Here is a 14,630-nt window from a genome sequence, read left to right as displayed (position 1 = left end):
CAAGTAAGATGGAAGTGAGTTTACTGTCATTCAATTAAGAGTCCTGCACCTTTGGGCCATCTTTGAAATCTTTTTAAGCCTTGGTCTTTAGACCTTTAAAAAGGATATAATAATCATTTAATCATGATTATAATAATCATGTAATCATTTTTGTATGGTAAATGTACCAATAAAAGTAAAAATTTCAAATTAAAACATACTAAGAATGAAAATAGCATCTTCAAGATAAGAGGAATAAAAGGAATAAGAAAGTTACTTACTGCAAAGTTCGACCTCTACATCTCTTGAAATCAAGAGACTTCAAATCTCAAAAACCCTCTTTTGGCAGTTTTTCCGTTTTTTGATCTTGTTTCTTTCTCTGTGTGTTTTAGTTTCCAATAACATATTTTCAAATATATTCTGTCTTTAAAAATACTAACAATCTCAAATCCTTTGATCCCGCATCCTTTTCAAGTTTCCCATTCGTTGCTCCCTATCTTGTTAAAACTTTTAAAAAAGTGTTCCTCAGATTACCAATTTGAAATAGGAATAAAAGGTCCAAAGGGGTAGGGAAAGTGGGAGGGGAAGGGGAAAGGAAAGAAGGGAAAGGAAAAATTATGAGAAAATAAAAAAATGGAAACAGTCTATGTAAATAGGGAAGAGTAGAGGGGATGAAGGGAGCACAGGTAATGGGGAAAAAATAAGAACCAAGATACATCATATACAGGTACAAGCACCCAATGATAAATGTAAACATATTGTATACCTAAAATTTACCAATAAAAGAATTTAAGCAAAAAAAAAAGTGTTCCTCAGAACCCATTCCAGTCTGGCTCCTGACTCTTTCATTTTATTGAATCTGCTGTTGTCCAGTGTACAACAACCTCAGGTTTTCAGATTGAATAGGTACTTTTCTCTGTCCATTTTGTTGATCTCTTAAGAGTACTTGATATATTTGTTTACCTGGTCAGTTGTTTATACTATTATCATCTCTCATTTGAATTAACGCAGTAGGGTAATCTACATCCATGTTAAAGTTCTTGCTCCACCAATCCATTTGTCACAGCAACTGGGGTAATTTTAAAATATATCAATTTTCTTAAAATTATTTCAATACCTAGATACTATGGCTGGGATAAGTCTCCCAAAAGGTCCATCTGTTAAAGGCTTGGTCTTCAGCCCAAAGCACTTTGTGTGTGTGAGTGTGTGCATGTGTGTGTGTGTGTGTGTGTGTGTGTGTAGGTGGGTGGAGCTTTTAAGAAGTGAGCCTAGAGTGAAGTCTTTAGATCACTGAAGACTGGCCCATGAAACAAATTATTTCCCAGCTCCCTTTCTCTTCTCTTTTTGCTTCATAGCCAAGGAAGTAGTTTTGCTCCATCGTGCATTCCCACTATGATGTGCTGCCTTACCACCACCTCAAAGTAACAAGGCCAACTGATTGTGAATTGAAATTCCCCAAACTGTAAATCAAAATAAGTCTTTCTTGGAAATGGAAAACTGATTAACACACTGGACTAAAATCATTTAAAATCTTTCCATTGCACTTAGAGCTCTGCTTGTCTCTTCAACATCATCTTGCACCAGGTTCCCTTTGTTACCAACTTTAATTTTTCCAATCTTGAGCTAAGACAAGTACTTTCCTCCAGTGAAATCTTTCATTTCTTCTTGCTATTTCCTGAAACCCATACCCCAAAGGCTATCCTACAGTTGACTGCTTTTAGTAATGCTAGTGTCAAGCTCCAGCTCACTTTCTAAGAGAAGACAACTACAATAAGCCTTTCTCAACTAAAACCTTTTCCCAAGTAATTCTTTATAAGCATACATTTTAAATCATATGCTTAGTTGAATTGTGTGTTTATTTATTTTTCTTTCCTTGTTTGCTTTAATTTCCCCCATCACTATTGTAATGTAATATAATATAATTTCCCCTATCACTACTGTAATCTTACTGGCAAAGACTTTGTCTTATAATTGTGCATAAAAAAGTGGAATGAATTTATAAAAATATCATATTAAAAATCAAAGCTACAACTTCAGAAAGCTTCTACGATTAGCACCACTTTATGGCTGACAAAAGGGAGGCTTAGGAGAGAATAAAGAGCATGCTAGAGATCATATGGATAGACATAGCAGCTTTGGAATTCAAAATGAGGCATGTCTGATTTTTAAATCTGTGATCTTAATCATATGATTTATTTCCTGCTAGTCTCTTGATTTCTGGCCTTTTGATTTATTCTCTATCCCTCTTAGATCTGATATTTACTGCTATTTCAGCAGTTCTGACCTTTGGTTCTCTAAATAATTATGATGAGTACCTTTCCTATTGTTATACTGCTTTTGCCTGCCTTGGTTAAATATCCCACTGTCTTGCTAAATATTTTGTACTACCTCTCGGAGCCTCATATTCTGCACTCTTCCACTTTCGAACAAACTGTACCTTTGGGCTGGTCACCCACTCTGTGCCCCAATTTCCTTATTTTGTAAATTAAGGAATTTTGATCATGGTCTTACAATTGCCTTTTAGATTTAAAAATTCAGCAAAATTGATGAAAATTCACATTTCTTTCCCCTTCAGCCTATGACACTTTTAGGTTACCAATATTTAATTTAAGCAATTTAATTTCCCTGGTACTAAAACCCATTAATCCTCCAAGAGTTGGGAGGTTTTCCATATTGTTGAACATTCTTTAGGTTATTAATTATAGTACATGACTTTTTATTACTTGATAGAATATCTTTAGATTAACATTTTACTACACAACAAAATGTTACCGATAACTTATCAGGTAGCTGCTTATTTCAGAATTATCAGTTACATGACACTTTAGTCAAATAAGCATGTACAAGTATTTAATGAATAACTCCTATATGCCATAGTCTGTGTTAGAAACACAGACTAGATTGTCAGAGACAATCAACACGTGGACCCAGCCTGCAAGAAGCTCTAGATTTTCTGGAAGAGATGTGTAAACCCATGAATCAACCTAAAAAATGCAGGTTAGTCTAAGAGCTAAATATAACAATAAGAAAAATAGCTGTGGGGATATGGGCAAATATGATTTTAATGGTATACTGCTACTTGTTCTACGATATTCATTTTATTTCAGATAAAAATATTAGGGAATCTGGTCACAGTCCAACAGTGTGAAAAGAAATCCACAGACAGTCAGGTCCCCCTCTGCCATCCCATCTGATCAGAAGAGCAGACTTTTCTCTGTTACCTGAGCTCAGCTCCTAAATAACCCTGAGATTTCTGCTGTTCTGAGCCAGCGTCAGCCTTACAGTCACCAGCAAGGAAGCAATCTGCTGTTCATTCCTGAAACCTCAGGGAACTGCCTTGCTGCCACGCTTCTGCTTGGACAATTTCTGTGCTGCCAAGTTGGCAAGGCATCTGGTTTGAAGGCATGTGGGTGGAGATACCCTTCTTAGGAGGAGCCCGAGGGAGGTTTGGAGAGAAGAAGAGGAAGTGAAGCCTCATTGGCAATTCAGACAAGAAGTCATTTCAGGAGATACAATTAATCCATAGTTTAGGAATGAGGCAAGCTAGCCATTCCTGGAATGTATTACTTCAGATTTACACCTAGCTGGGATTCCCATGCACTCAAAAGTCAGACAACAGAGAATTGCTAAGGAGTTATCAACACCAGAGAGCACTTAGAGATTATAGAGTAAAAGCACTGGGTATGTTTTAAAAAATCCCCTTATACTCTTCCCTGTCTATGAGGGTCATTCTTTGTACAATATCTTGAGATTATAAAGTGTAAACTCGCATTCCTTTGAGGAAGGTACGATGACAACAATCATCTTACAAGTGAGGAAACTTAGGCTGAAAGATTCAGCAACTTTCCTAAGATGACACAAGAAAGATGAAACAACAGCAGCCCATGCCCACGGCATTCTCACTGATGCTCATGGCTCTTCTCTTTCAGGATTTCTCTTCTCACTTAGAGTCTGGGGTCACGACAGTGAGCTACAAGGGGTGGCTGTCATGTCCTCCACTTTCTGTGTCATCTCATTTGGTCCCTCAGGTTACTTAGATATAGCATATCTAGACTTGGATATACTTGGCTGAGAAAAATAGTATGTAGTGTTGGCTGCATCCTCACAGTTAATATAGTGTATGATACATAAAATATTTAATGTTTGTTCAGTTAACAGATGAATAAATGAATGTTTTGTGCTTTCTTTAACCTCAAATGGTTAAGTGCAAAGGTAAAGGTTTATGAAACCCCTTTCTACTGTTCTGACATTTATCCTTAGCACACCATCTAGCATCAATCATTTACTTTCTTCCTAAGAAAGATATCAGTATACAAACTCCTGGTTCCACTTCTAAAACTTTAAAATGGAAACATTGCTGGCCACCATGTAGCACAACACAAATTAAATCATATGCAAGTGAGACCTAGATTTACAAGGGCTAATTCCATACAGAGAATTTCCATAAGGGAAATTTGAAGACCTGCAGAAATAAGGAGGTGATTGAAGATACTTAATGTACTATCCTCACCATCAGTGGGCTGTACAAAGCACAAGTTGTTGCTGGACAGACAATAATGCAGCAAAAGCCCAGAAAAAAAAATGCAGCCCTTTGAACTCAACTGCCTAGAAGAATTCTTCATTCAGCCAATCTGAAAGTAGTAAGACTCTGAAATAGATATGAATCACCAGCAGTTACTTTAGAAAAATAGAAAATAAACATAATCCTAAGTAGTATAACTTCTATAGCCAAATGATTTCATATTTCCCTCACTCTTTTGTTTGCTTGTTTGTCTAGCTTTGGGAATTAACAATATTGCTGGTGTTATTACCAACTGCAAAAAATAAAAGATAAGAAAATAGAAAAATCACAAAAAATAAAGTTCATGCTAATTCCCACCAAAAAGATAAATTAACATATTAATTAATTTCATTCCTCCTCACCTCTATTAATAGACACATATATGACTATACATCATGTATATGCATTTGAATATGTTAATATTGAACATTCTATTCTATAAATTTCCTTTTTCTTTTTGGTACCGGGGATTGAACTCGGGTCCTTGTGCTTGCAGGGCAGGTAGTGGAACCACTGAGCTAAATTCCCGGCCCTTATGAACGTCCTTTTTAAATGATATATAATACATATTTAAAACTCAACAATTATAAATATACATCATCATTCTAATGGTTACTGTACTAAATTTTTATTCTGTGAAAGAGTTCACTAAATGTATTTGGAGTTCACTTCGTAAAAGGACAGTGGAGAACATATTTAAACTAATTTTCCTAGGTAGTTTGCTAAGCACAATGCAGTTGGACACTTTAATCCTTCATTTACTCATTCAGCTGAACATCATGTACTTGGCATTATGCTGAATACAGAGAAAACAAATAAAAAGATAAGAGAGAGATGTTAATAATTCAGAATCTTGTTAGATAAACTAGAAATTGGACAATTATAATGCAACATCTTAAGCCCTATAGAAAAGGGCAGTACAAAATCTCTTGAAGACCTCCCAAAAAATGGAATAAGAGGAGATATCTGTAAGAGAAGATGATGCTTGAACTATCTCTTGACTTCTCTATATTGGTGGAACCCCTAGACGTAGGCACACTAAGTAGCTCTTTCAGGAAAGACAGAAGCTAGTGTCTAGTGAGTGCTCAACACATATCAAGCACATCATTGTTGAATAAATTGATAAGATAATGGAAAAGAAATCTTCCATAATAACAATGTCATCCAGTGACATAACTTTTGCAGAGCCTCAGCCCAAATAACATACTGTGTTCCTCTTCAGTGCCCACTCCAAATATTATCTAAAACCTCCAAGCTTTTGGGAATAACTTACTTGTTGATGAACAGTTACTTAAATTGTTGGTAAATAGTAATATTATAGCTTCCTCTTATAGAGTATCAACTAAGTATTATTTCTAACACTCCTCACATCCTCACCTTGTCACAAGATCTCCATTATATTGACCAGAGGCTCCATGGCTGAGTGACCAACTGATCAATATGTGAATCTAGCTCTTTCTGAAAATGTAACCCTTTACCATACTGTGCTGCCTATGATTCACAGACTGCATTCAGTTTGACATCTTAATTGATTTCCATAAATTTTATGTTGGCCAAGACAGGCTTAAAGGCTCCCATTTTAGACAAGGAAAGGGATCTTCAGAAAAACTTGCACAATTTGTCTAAACTCGCAGCAACATTCACTAACAGATTCCAAATATTAAAAAAGTTTTTCTTCCACTGGTCCACATTATCACTAGCCACTCTCAGCATATTGTTATGTCTGGAAAAATTACTGATGTGCTAGAAATCAGAGCAGAGAATTTAGTTTGCCATCTAGGGACCAGGCCACATGACCACCTTCACCCAAGGCCTCTTACACTGGTAGATCTGTTTGCTTCAAAAACAGTAAGGACCCAAAGAGTCCTTTTAGAAACCATAGCCTCCACAATGAAATTCTTATGAAATAATAACAGCTCTTTATTGGTTTAAAAAATGAGGTCTTTCTATATTTTGATTATGCTTAGATGTGTATATAGTCAACTTTCTGTGTCCCTGGATTTACTCTTAATCACATATTTCTGCAGCCTTTAGAAGGCTTGGGCTCTGGAGTCACATCATGATCTATTAGGAGTTAAATGAATTCCTGAGAATTCTATATTCCCGGCCTCAGGACCATCTGTACCTACAGGCTACTTAGTATGGGATTATAAAAACTCATCTTTGCCCGAAGGTAGGATGAGGAGGTGTACTCTACATTCTGACAAGATCTGGTTGAGTCTGGGACTTCAGCAAATTAAAACTTAATTGGCTTCTCTTTTTTCTTACGCTACCTCACCAAATCCCTCATAGTGTTTTCTCATTACTAAAGCATTTCTTTGATAACACATTTCCATTAAAATCCTTAGCTTAATGTCTTTTCTGAAAAAAAAAAACCAACCATAATTCACTAGCTTTTATGTGATAACTAATGTCACATTTGACAGACATCCACGTTTTCATTCAATAGACATAATTTATGAAGAGGTATCACAAACCTGTCAACAAATGCATGATGAAGAAGAAAAATGGGATCGTTGGCTGATCCTTGTACTTGGGACATGGTTCCATTCATATAGATGTGCAATGCATTGTGCATGCTGCTTTGTGAGGCATCTGCTATGCCGGTAACTGGGCTAGCAAATCCTATTGAGAAAAAGTAAATCAAAAATCATTTAGCTTACCTAATAAAGTCTAAGTGACTATCTTATTTGGCTTACAGCTACAAAGGAAAGCCTGATTCAAAATAAAATCAATACAAAAATGCATTGTGCTTTGGAATTCTTTACATTTTTCATACTCACTGAGTATTCAATAAATCTTTGTGGAAATGAGTGTTGTTAATTTGGATACAACTAAAGGATTAATTGAATGGAAGAGGCTGAACCAACTTGTGCTCTCCCTTCTTGCTTCTATGCATTATTCCTCATTTTGATACCTTGCTCAAGAGAAAGAACAAAATTTGTGACCTTCTATGTTATAATTTATCTTTGACAATCCTAGGGCCAGCAGGTCATATGTTTTTAACTCTGCAAAATATTCATTTTATAGTTTATTAAATTTATTCTCAAAGATCATACCAAGGCCTGATTTCTCTGTAAGTTACCCTAAGAAAATATATTTCTCTCCTCACTGGAGTTTCTTGTATATAATAACTTTTGCAAATGAATATACGTGGCATTTACTGTGCAGGCATTTTCTAAGAGTTTGACGCAACTAATTTCATATAATATTCAGAGTGATCATATCAATTAGATATGTACATTATCACAGACTTGAAAAATAAAGACTTAGGGCAAGGAGCATGTGTAAGTTCAAACAATGAGTAGAAGCCAACTGTTGAACAAACCCTGTTTTATTATTCAGCTTAATCTTTTAAATACAATTATTTGCTGCCTTTCCTATGTAATAATAAATCATATGTCATTGAGGGCAAAGTTCTTATAGTAATTAATGGTCTTCAAGTTTTTATCTTTGAGTAGCACTAAATAAAAGTTTTATAACAACATTTTATGTGTGCTCTCACATGCTTTCAAGTAGATTCCAAATTGTTTTAACCATAATTATAAATAATTTCATAGGAAAAAAATGGAAATGAAATCTATGTAATCTATGTAAATAGGGAAAGGTGGAGGGGGTGAAGGGCGCACAGTTAATGGGGGAAAAATAAGAACTAAGATACATCATGTACAGGTACAAGCACCCAATGATAAATGTAAATGTATTGTATACCTAAAATTTACCAATAAAAGAATTTTTAAAAATAATAATTTCATAGGACATAATTCAGGGATATTGCAAGTAGTACAAGATTTGAAAAATGCTAATGTAACTTTAAAAAATGTAGGCACCTCAATGCTTTGATGCTTATTATCACAGATATGAAAAATACTTAAACAAATTTTTATAAGTTGGAAAATTGTGCAGTTTTCTTTTTACACTTGACTTAGTGTTTGTGTTCTATTTTCCAAAGAATTATACCTGCTATATATTGTAGGATGGATTTAAAAAATAATTGAGGAGATAATGATCTAAATATAAAAACTTTCAGTTAGGCAAGAAGAATAAGCCCAGGATACCTCTCATGTAACACAGTGGTAATAGTTGATAGTAATGTATGAAATACTTGAAAATTGGTAAAACGGTACATCTTAAATGTTCTCACCCCCAAGGTATGACTTTTATAAGACAATAGATATGTTAGTTAGCTCTTTAGTTATTACATGCCATAAGTATAATTAATATTTGTCAACTAAAAAATAAAAAATTAGTTTATTGTACCTCTGTAACAAAGATAAGTAGATAAACTAAATCATTTTAAATTAATTTTATGTAAGGGCTAGTTTAATATAGAGTTAGCATTAAAAATGTCAATATAACAACTGATTAAAACTATGTAAATATTTATAAAATAATTTTAAAATGTAAGTGAAATTTTATTGAACATGTATTTCTTAATGAGATTACTTAAAATGGCTAAAATTAATTCTTATATGCAGGGATGAACAATTTGCATTAGAAGGATAGTTATCAATAAAAATTCTATTTAAAATTTAAAAAAACTACTGAGAAAGTGATTTCCTGAATACAAATGAGAATAAGGTGATTTTTATAATATTACTTGATTATTTCAAATCCTCTTGAGTAAAATATTTCAAAAATGATATAATTCAGGATAAAAATTAGCTTTCAAAACCTAATCCATTAACAACTCAACCCAGAATTCTCTGATGAAAGCAGTATTATATATTATAAATTTATTTGTAAACTATCCAACTGGGTGAGAAGTCATTAAAGTCATTCATGTCTCTATATTTTAAAGGGAAACAAATGTAAGATAACTCAAATTTTTTTCTTTGTATAGCCAAAGGAGGTCAGAAATAAGAAAGATACATTTTTTCCCCTTTGTAAAACCTATATAAGACACCATCTGAGAGTTCCACACTTGTTCCTCTCAAGTAACAAAATAGAGAAAATGCTGTAGATTCAAGCAATACAAAAATGTAAAGAAATTATTTTCTATTTTACTTCTTTATACAATTCATATTTTTGGTTGGTAAAACTACCTCTAAGAAAAAAAAGACAAATGATTACACCAACATCAGTTGTTCAGATTTTATTCTCTCCTGGAAGAAGTCCAATAGGAAGTTCTAGGTACTGAATAAAAAAAAATATATAATAATAATAATAACATACAACCAGCTTTTCAAACATCTTTCATGTACTTAATCTCATCTGAATCTCAGGGATACTCGTAATAAAAATATCATAATTCTTCCAAGTTTAGAGATGAGAAAACTGAAATTTCTAGCATGTAAATAAAATGTCCAAATTCACATTAGTAATTGGAGAATCAATGAGTTGAACACAATTCTGACTGGTTCCAAAACCTGTGCTTGTGCTCATTTCTATATAGCAAAGTTGAATAATTTCTGCAGTAACTTGCAGACACACTGGGAAAAATCCTTATTCTATGTTCCTGAAATAAACCTGTGAACTTGCCATTTTCAAAATCCATTGAGTTATAGAAAGGTGCACAATATGTTATTGACTCACCCTTGTTCAGAGATTTCCCATGGATAGAAAGTCTAATAAGCCAGGAGGGATCTTGTTAGCAGTTACAAATGCCAAAAATGGCTCAAAGTTCTTTGTGAAGGGCAGTGATAGCATCTGCGTCCTCTAGTGTCATGCCTCTGCTTGTGTGCTACATTCCTCTGGGAAATTTATAAACATGGCTTCAGATGAACGACAATGCGAAATTTCAATTTGCTGATCCATTTTGTTTTTTCTCTTTCATTTCTTCCCCAATACTGCCCTGGAGAATTCTTATTTGTGTGTTTTTTTTTTTAATACTGATGCTCATCTCTGATACCTGGAGACTCAGATTTAATTGGTATAAAATGGAACTTGGGCACATAAAGTTTTCAAACACCCTAAGTGATTCTTATGTGCAACCAGGGTTGAAATTCATTGTGTTTCGCTAAATTGCTCTACATCCTCTCAATCTGAACTCATGTTTCAAAAACTTTACCTCTGAATATATTATTTCCTACTTGCAAAATTTTCCTCTCCTATGTTTTGACAGTCTGAAAAACATGTTTCTACCTTTAAAATCTCGCACCACAAACTTATGCTATAAAATATTTTCTTATGATTAGCTGCTACAACCCATTTCCTTGAAAATAATATTAAAAATTAAACAACTCTCATATGACAGACACTAACTAGGCAATTTAAAAATGTTGAAAATTATCTAACAAGGTATCCTTTCTAGAAGGATGTATTATAGATGTTGTACTTTAATTATGTCTGCTAGATTTGGGGTGTGGAAAGTTAAATCTTCAGGAGAACAGAACACATTTAATTTATTTGATATAATTTGATTTGGACCCTATTTTAATCTCTTTACAATATTTCATGTAATTCGGAGATAGAACTGGAGAAAAATTTAAAAAACACAGAAAAATGCATATTAGTGCATCTAAAGATTCAAAGGAATCTTAGACACTTTTACTTATATTTGCACTAATTTACTTCCCTAGTGTGCAACTTAATTGAGGAAATATAAAATGTACAGTTTCGGAACCACAGAATGAATTTAGGAGGTTTTATTTAATGACTGAAAAATTTTAAAAGACTCATGATTTAAACTACTTACATCAGAGTGCTTGCTTCAGCAGCACATATACTACTTACATCAGAATATAAAATTGGATATCAAAAATATCTTGGAAATTAAAAGAATCATACCACAGTGGGGTTGTGGGGAAAAAGGAACCCTTTTCCACTGTTGGTGGGGCTGTAGACTGGTGCAACCACTGTGGAAATCAGTATGGAGATACCTCAAAAAACTAGTATTAGAGATCCCATTTGACCCAGCTATTCTCCTGCCTGGTATCTCCCTAAAAGAATTTTTAAAATCATAACACAGTGATATGTGTGCATCCATGTTCATAGTGGCACAGTTTGTAATAGCCAAAACTTGGAAACAGCCCAGTTGCCCATCAACCGGAAACCGGATAAAGAAGATGTGGGTTTTTTATAAAATGGAGTATTACACAGCCATAAAGAATGAAGTACAAATTCCCAGTGATGAATGTCATCATATTGTATACCTAAAATGTACCAATAAAATTAATGAATTTAAAAATATCTTGGTCCTAAGCAAGTTCTTAGTTATACTGGAAGAATTAACTTCCTGTCACTTTCCACTTCTCTCAAGTAAGGTACCCATAGATGTAATTAATTAGTATTTTTGTTTATTAGAAAATGCTTTTAGTTTTAACTCAGGAGAGTCCTTCAATTGTGAAGAAAAGGCAGTGAAGCAAACATTATGGTGTGTGAGTGTTTCGTACCATACTATTTTTATTCAATGGCTGAGGTCCTAGATGGTCTATAAATTTTGTGATTTTCAAGTGTGTGATCTCAGAACCAACAGCATCACCTGTAAACTTGTTAGAAATTCAAATGCTATAGCCCTCACAGAAAGCTACTGAATCAAAAAGTAGGATGGAACTCATCATGGATGTTAACAAATCTTTCAGATAATTGTAATGCAGACAATTGGGTTTGAGAACCACTGCTATAATTATTTTCATTGTTTGCACAAAGACAATGGTGACTAGATCATCATTAGTCATAGCTATAAGTCTATAAACTCAACAAAGGAATTAAACACAATTTTTCCTAAATTATTTATAATTGCTTATTATTGTAAGCATCATACTAATTTTTCTATTTAGTAACTTCCCTTTTTGCATGTGTGTAATCATTTTCTTTACATGAATGTTATGAACACACAGTCTATACAAAATTTTGTATTTTCCACATTTCTTAGATCTTATCACCAGTCTATGAACAAATCCATAAAGTGATCTTACACAACATAAGCAATGATCCACTTATTCCTTTAAAATTTTTTCTTGAAACTTATTTTAAAGGACAGTTTTATAATTGCTTTCTGATATTAAGATTATTCTTATGTGATCGAGAAGACTCACAACATTGGAACATACAGCAAAATCATTTCCTAAAATAAGCAAAGATCTTTGTAAACAAGGTACTATTCATGCTCCATTCTGTTCCACGTTCTTCAATTATAATTGAAGTGATAGCAGATACTACATGGGCCATATTTCATATACTACGCTGACACTCTGATAATATATTAATGCTAGCTATTTTTGAAGTAAAGATGATCAAACATCCCAGAGCCAGTTTGCTCAAGGTTGATCAGGATTCAGCACTAATTTCCTGTCCCCTAGATAAGCCTGGCTTCATCAGGATGCAAACGAGTGTTCCTCAACCAGAACTGTTAATACCTGACTTAGTACTCTGCTGTTGCAGACTTAAAAGTCTTAATAATTTTGGAACAAGGTGTTCTACATTTTCATCTTAGACTGGCCCCTGCAGACTATGCAGCTAGTTCTGGAACTGGCCTTGGAAATTCCAGTCTCAGACAAAGAGGCATGTTTAGTGATCCTGCAAAAGTTCTCTAAAGCAAAGAGCTATCACAAGTACAATTCAGCTTCTGGCACACTACTAGGTTTTTTCCATGGTCACCCAAGTAAATTAAGTTTCCATGTACTCATCCTGCAAATGAAGACACAGAGATTAAGGAATCTAGCTGCCATATTAAAGATTATATGTCTTTTAAGTGGCAATGTCAAAATTCTAACATCAATGTTCTTACTCTAAATCCAAGAATCTTTTCCTTATACCAATCAGATTTTCTTTACCTTTCATATTTATACATTTGTATAAATGAATATTGTTGTAGCTTTATAATGAGAGCATGTACATATCATGGATAAAAAAAATCATCATCAAATAAAATTAGTTTCAGGGAAGTCTAATTGACAGAGATTGTACTTATGTTAAATTAGGCATAATTATTCTTAAGATTTTGATAAAAATCTCTTAAGATGTTTGAGTATCACAAGTTTGAGCCCAGCCTGGGCAATTTAGCAACTTATTGAGACCTTATCTCACAGTAAAAATAAAAAAAGAGATGTAGCTCAATGTGAAGACCCTGAATTCAATCCCCAGTACTACAAGAGAAAAAGGAAGGCTTGGGGATGTAGCTCAGTGGTAAAGTGCCCAAGGGTCAATCTCAAATACCAAAACAAAAACAAAACAAAACAAAACAAAACTCTAAAGGACTTTTCAATTTTCCACAGGCATTTTTCAGTTATTGGCTTTCAATTTCAAAGTGTATTCTTTGTGCTTACATATTCCACAGACTTGTTTTCACAAGTTAATTACAAATGAAAATATGTAATATTAACTATTAATATACCTTACTATTTTTTAGATATTAGGATATGTTTCCTTATGTTCTTATGGAATTTAACCCTCATACAAATACTTAAATAAGTTATCATTTGATAAGTTTTCGGGTGCTGAAACTTATATGCAAAGAGGCTAGGTGGCTTATACAAGATCATTCAGCTGATAAGTAGTAGAGTCAGGATTTGGGCCAATTACCCACCAGTGTTCAAAGCTCCAGTCTTAACTATTCTATTTTCTCAGATGGTGCAAAGCTATTTGTTGTACATAAAATTAAAACAATAAATTTTCTGTTCCCGTTAAATTTCTCTTCATTCTTGTCATATCCAAAATGTGCTCTCTTGAGGTGGAAGAGGCCTGTGGGTCTCACTGTGGACGAGGATTTCTCAAGCTTCCTATCCCAAGACTTCAGGTAGCATGTGGTGAGCAGGACCAATGAGATTCATGTCATAAAACACAGAGAAAGCTGGAGTTGTTGGTAGTGTGACCAAGATAGAAGACACAGATGCTTACTTCCTTGTGGCCAACTTTTGCTTCTTTCAAATTTAATTTTTTCTCTGGATTTCAAAGGTTGCTTTTATTTTATTTTAGTTTTTTGTATTAAATTCTTTTATTGGTACATTGTAGGTATACAACACAATTACATTTCTCATTGGGAATTGTACCTTTACATAATGCATCTTGGTTCTTATTTTTTCCCCATTCCTAGCCCTCCCGTCACCCCCTCCACCCTTCCCTATTTACAAAGACTTTATTTCCATTTTTTCCATTTCTCATCATTTTTCCTTTCCCTTCTTTCCTTTCCCCTGCCCCTCCCACTACC

General features: G+C 33.9%; 1 protein-coding gene across 1 annotated transcript in view; it reads right to left on the bottom strand.

Annotated features, from left to right (window-relative positions):
• Positions 1-14,630, bottom strand: part of Tyr (tyrosinase) — an 89,058-nt gene that overhangs the window by 45,627 nt on the left and 28,801 nt on the right. Inside the window, exon 3 of the mRNA XM_004868206.3 lies at positions 7,018-7,165. Coding sequence (XP_004868263.2) covers positions 7,018-7,165 — 148 coding nt within the window. The remainder of the gene's footprint in view (positions 1-7,017; positions 7,166-14,630) is intronic.

Source organism: Heterocephalus glaber, unplaced genomic scaffold (assembly GCF_053883595.1).
Source record: "Heterocephalus glaber isolate CG9 unplaced genomic scaffold, H.glaber_assembly_v1.0 deba00001429, whole genome shotgun sequence".
NCBI lineage: Eukaryota > Metazoa > Chordata > Mammalia > Rodentia > Bathyergidae > Heterocephalus > Heterocephalus glaber.
This window is presented reverse-complemented; position numbering and strand designations above follow the sequence as displayed.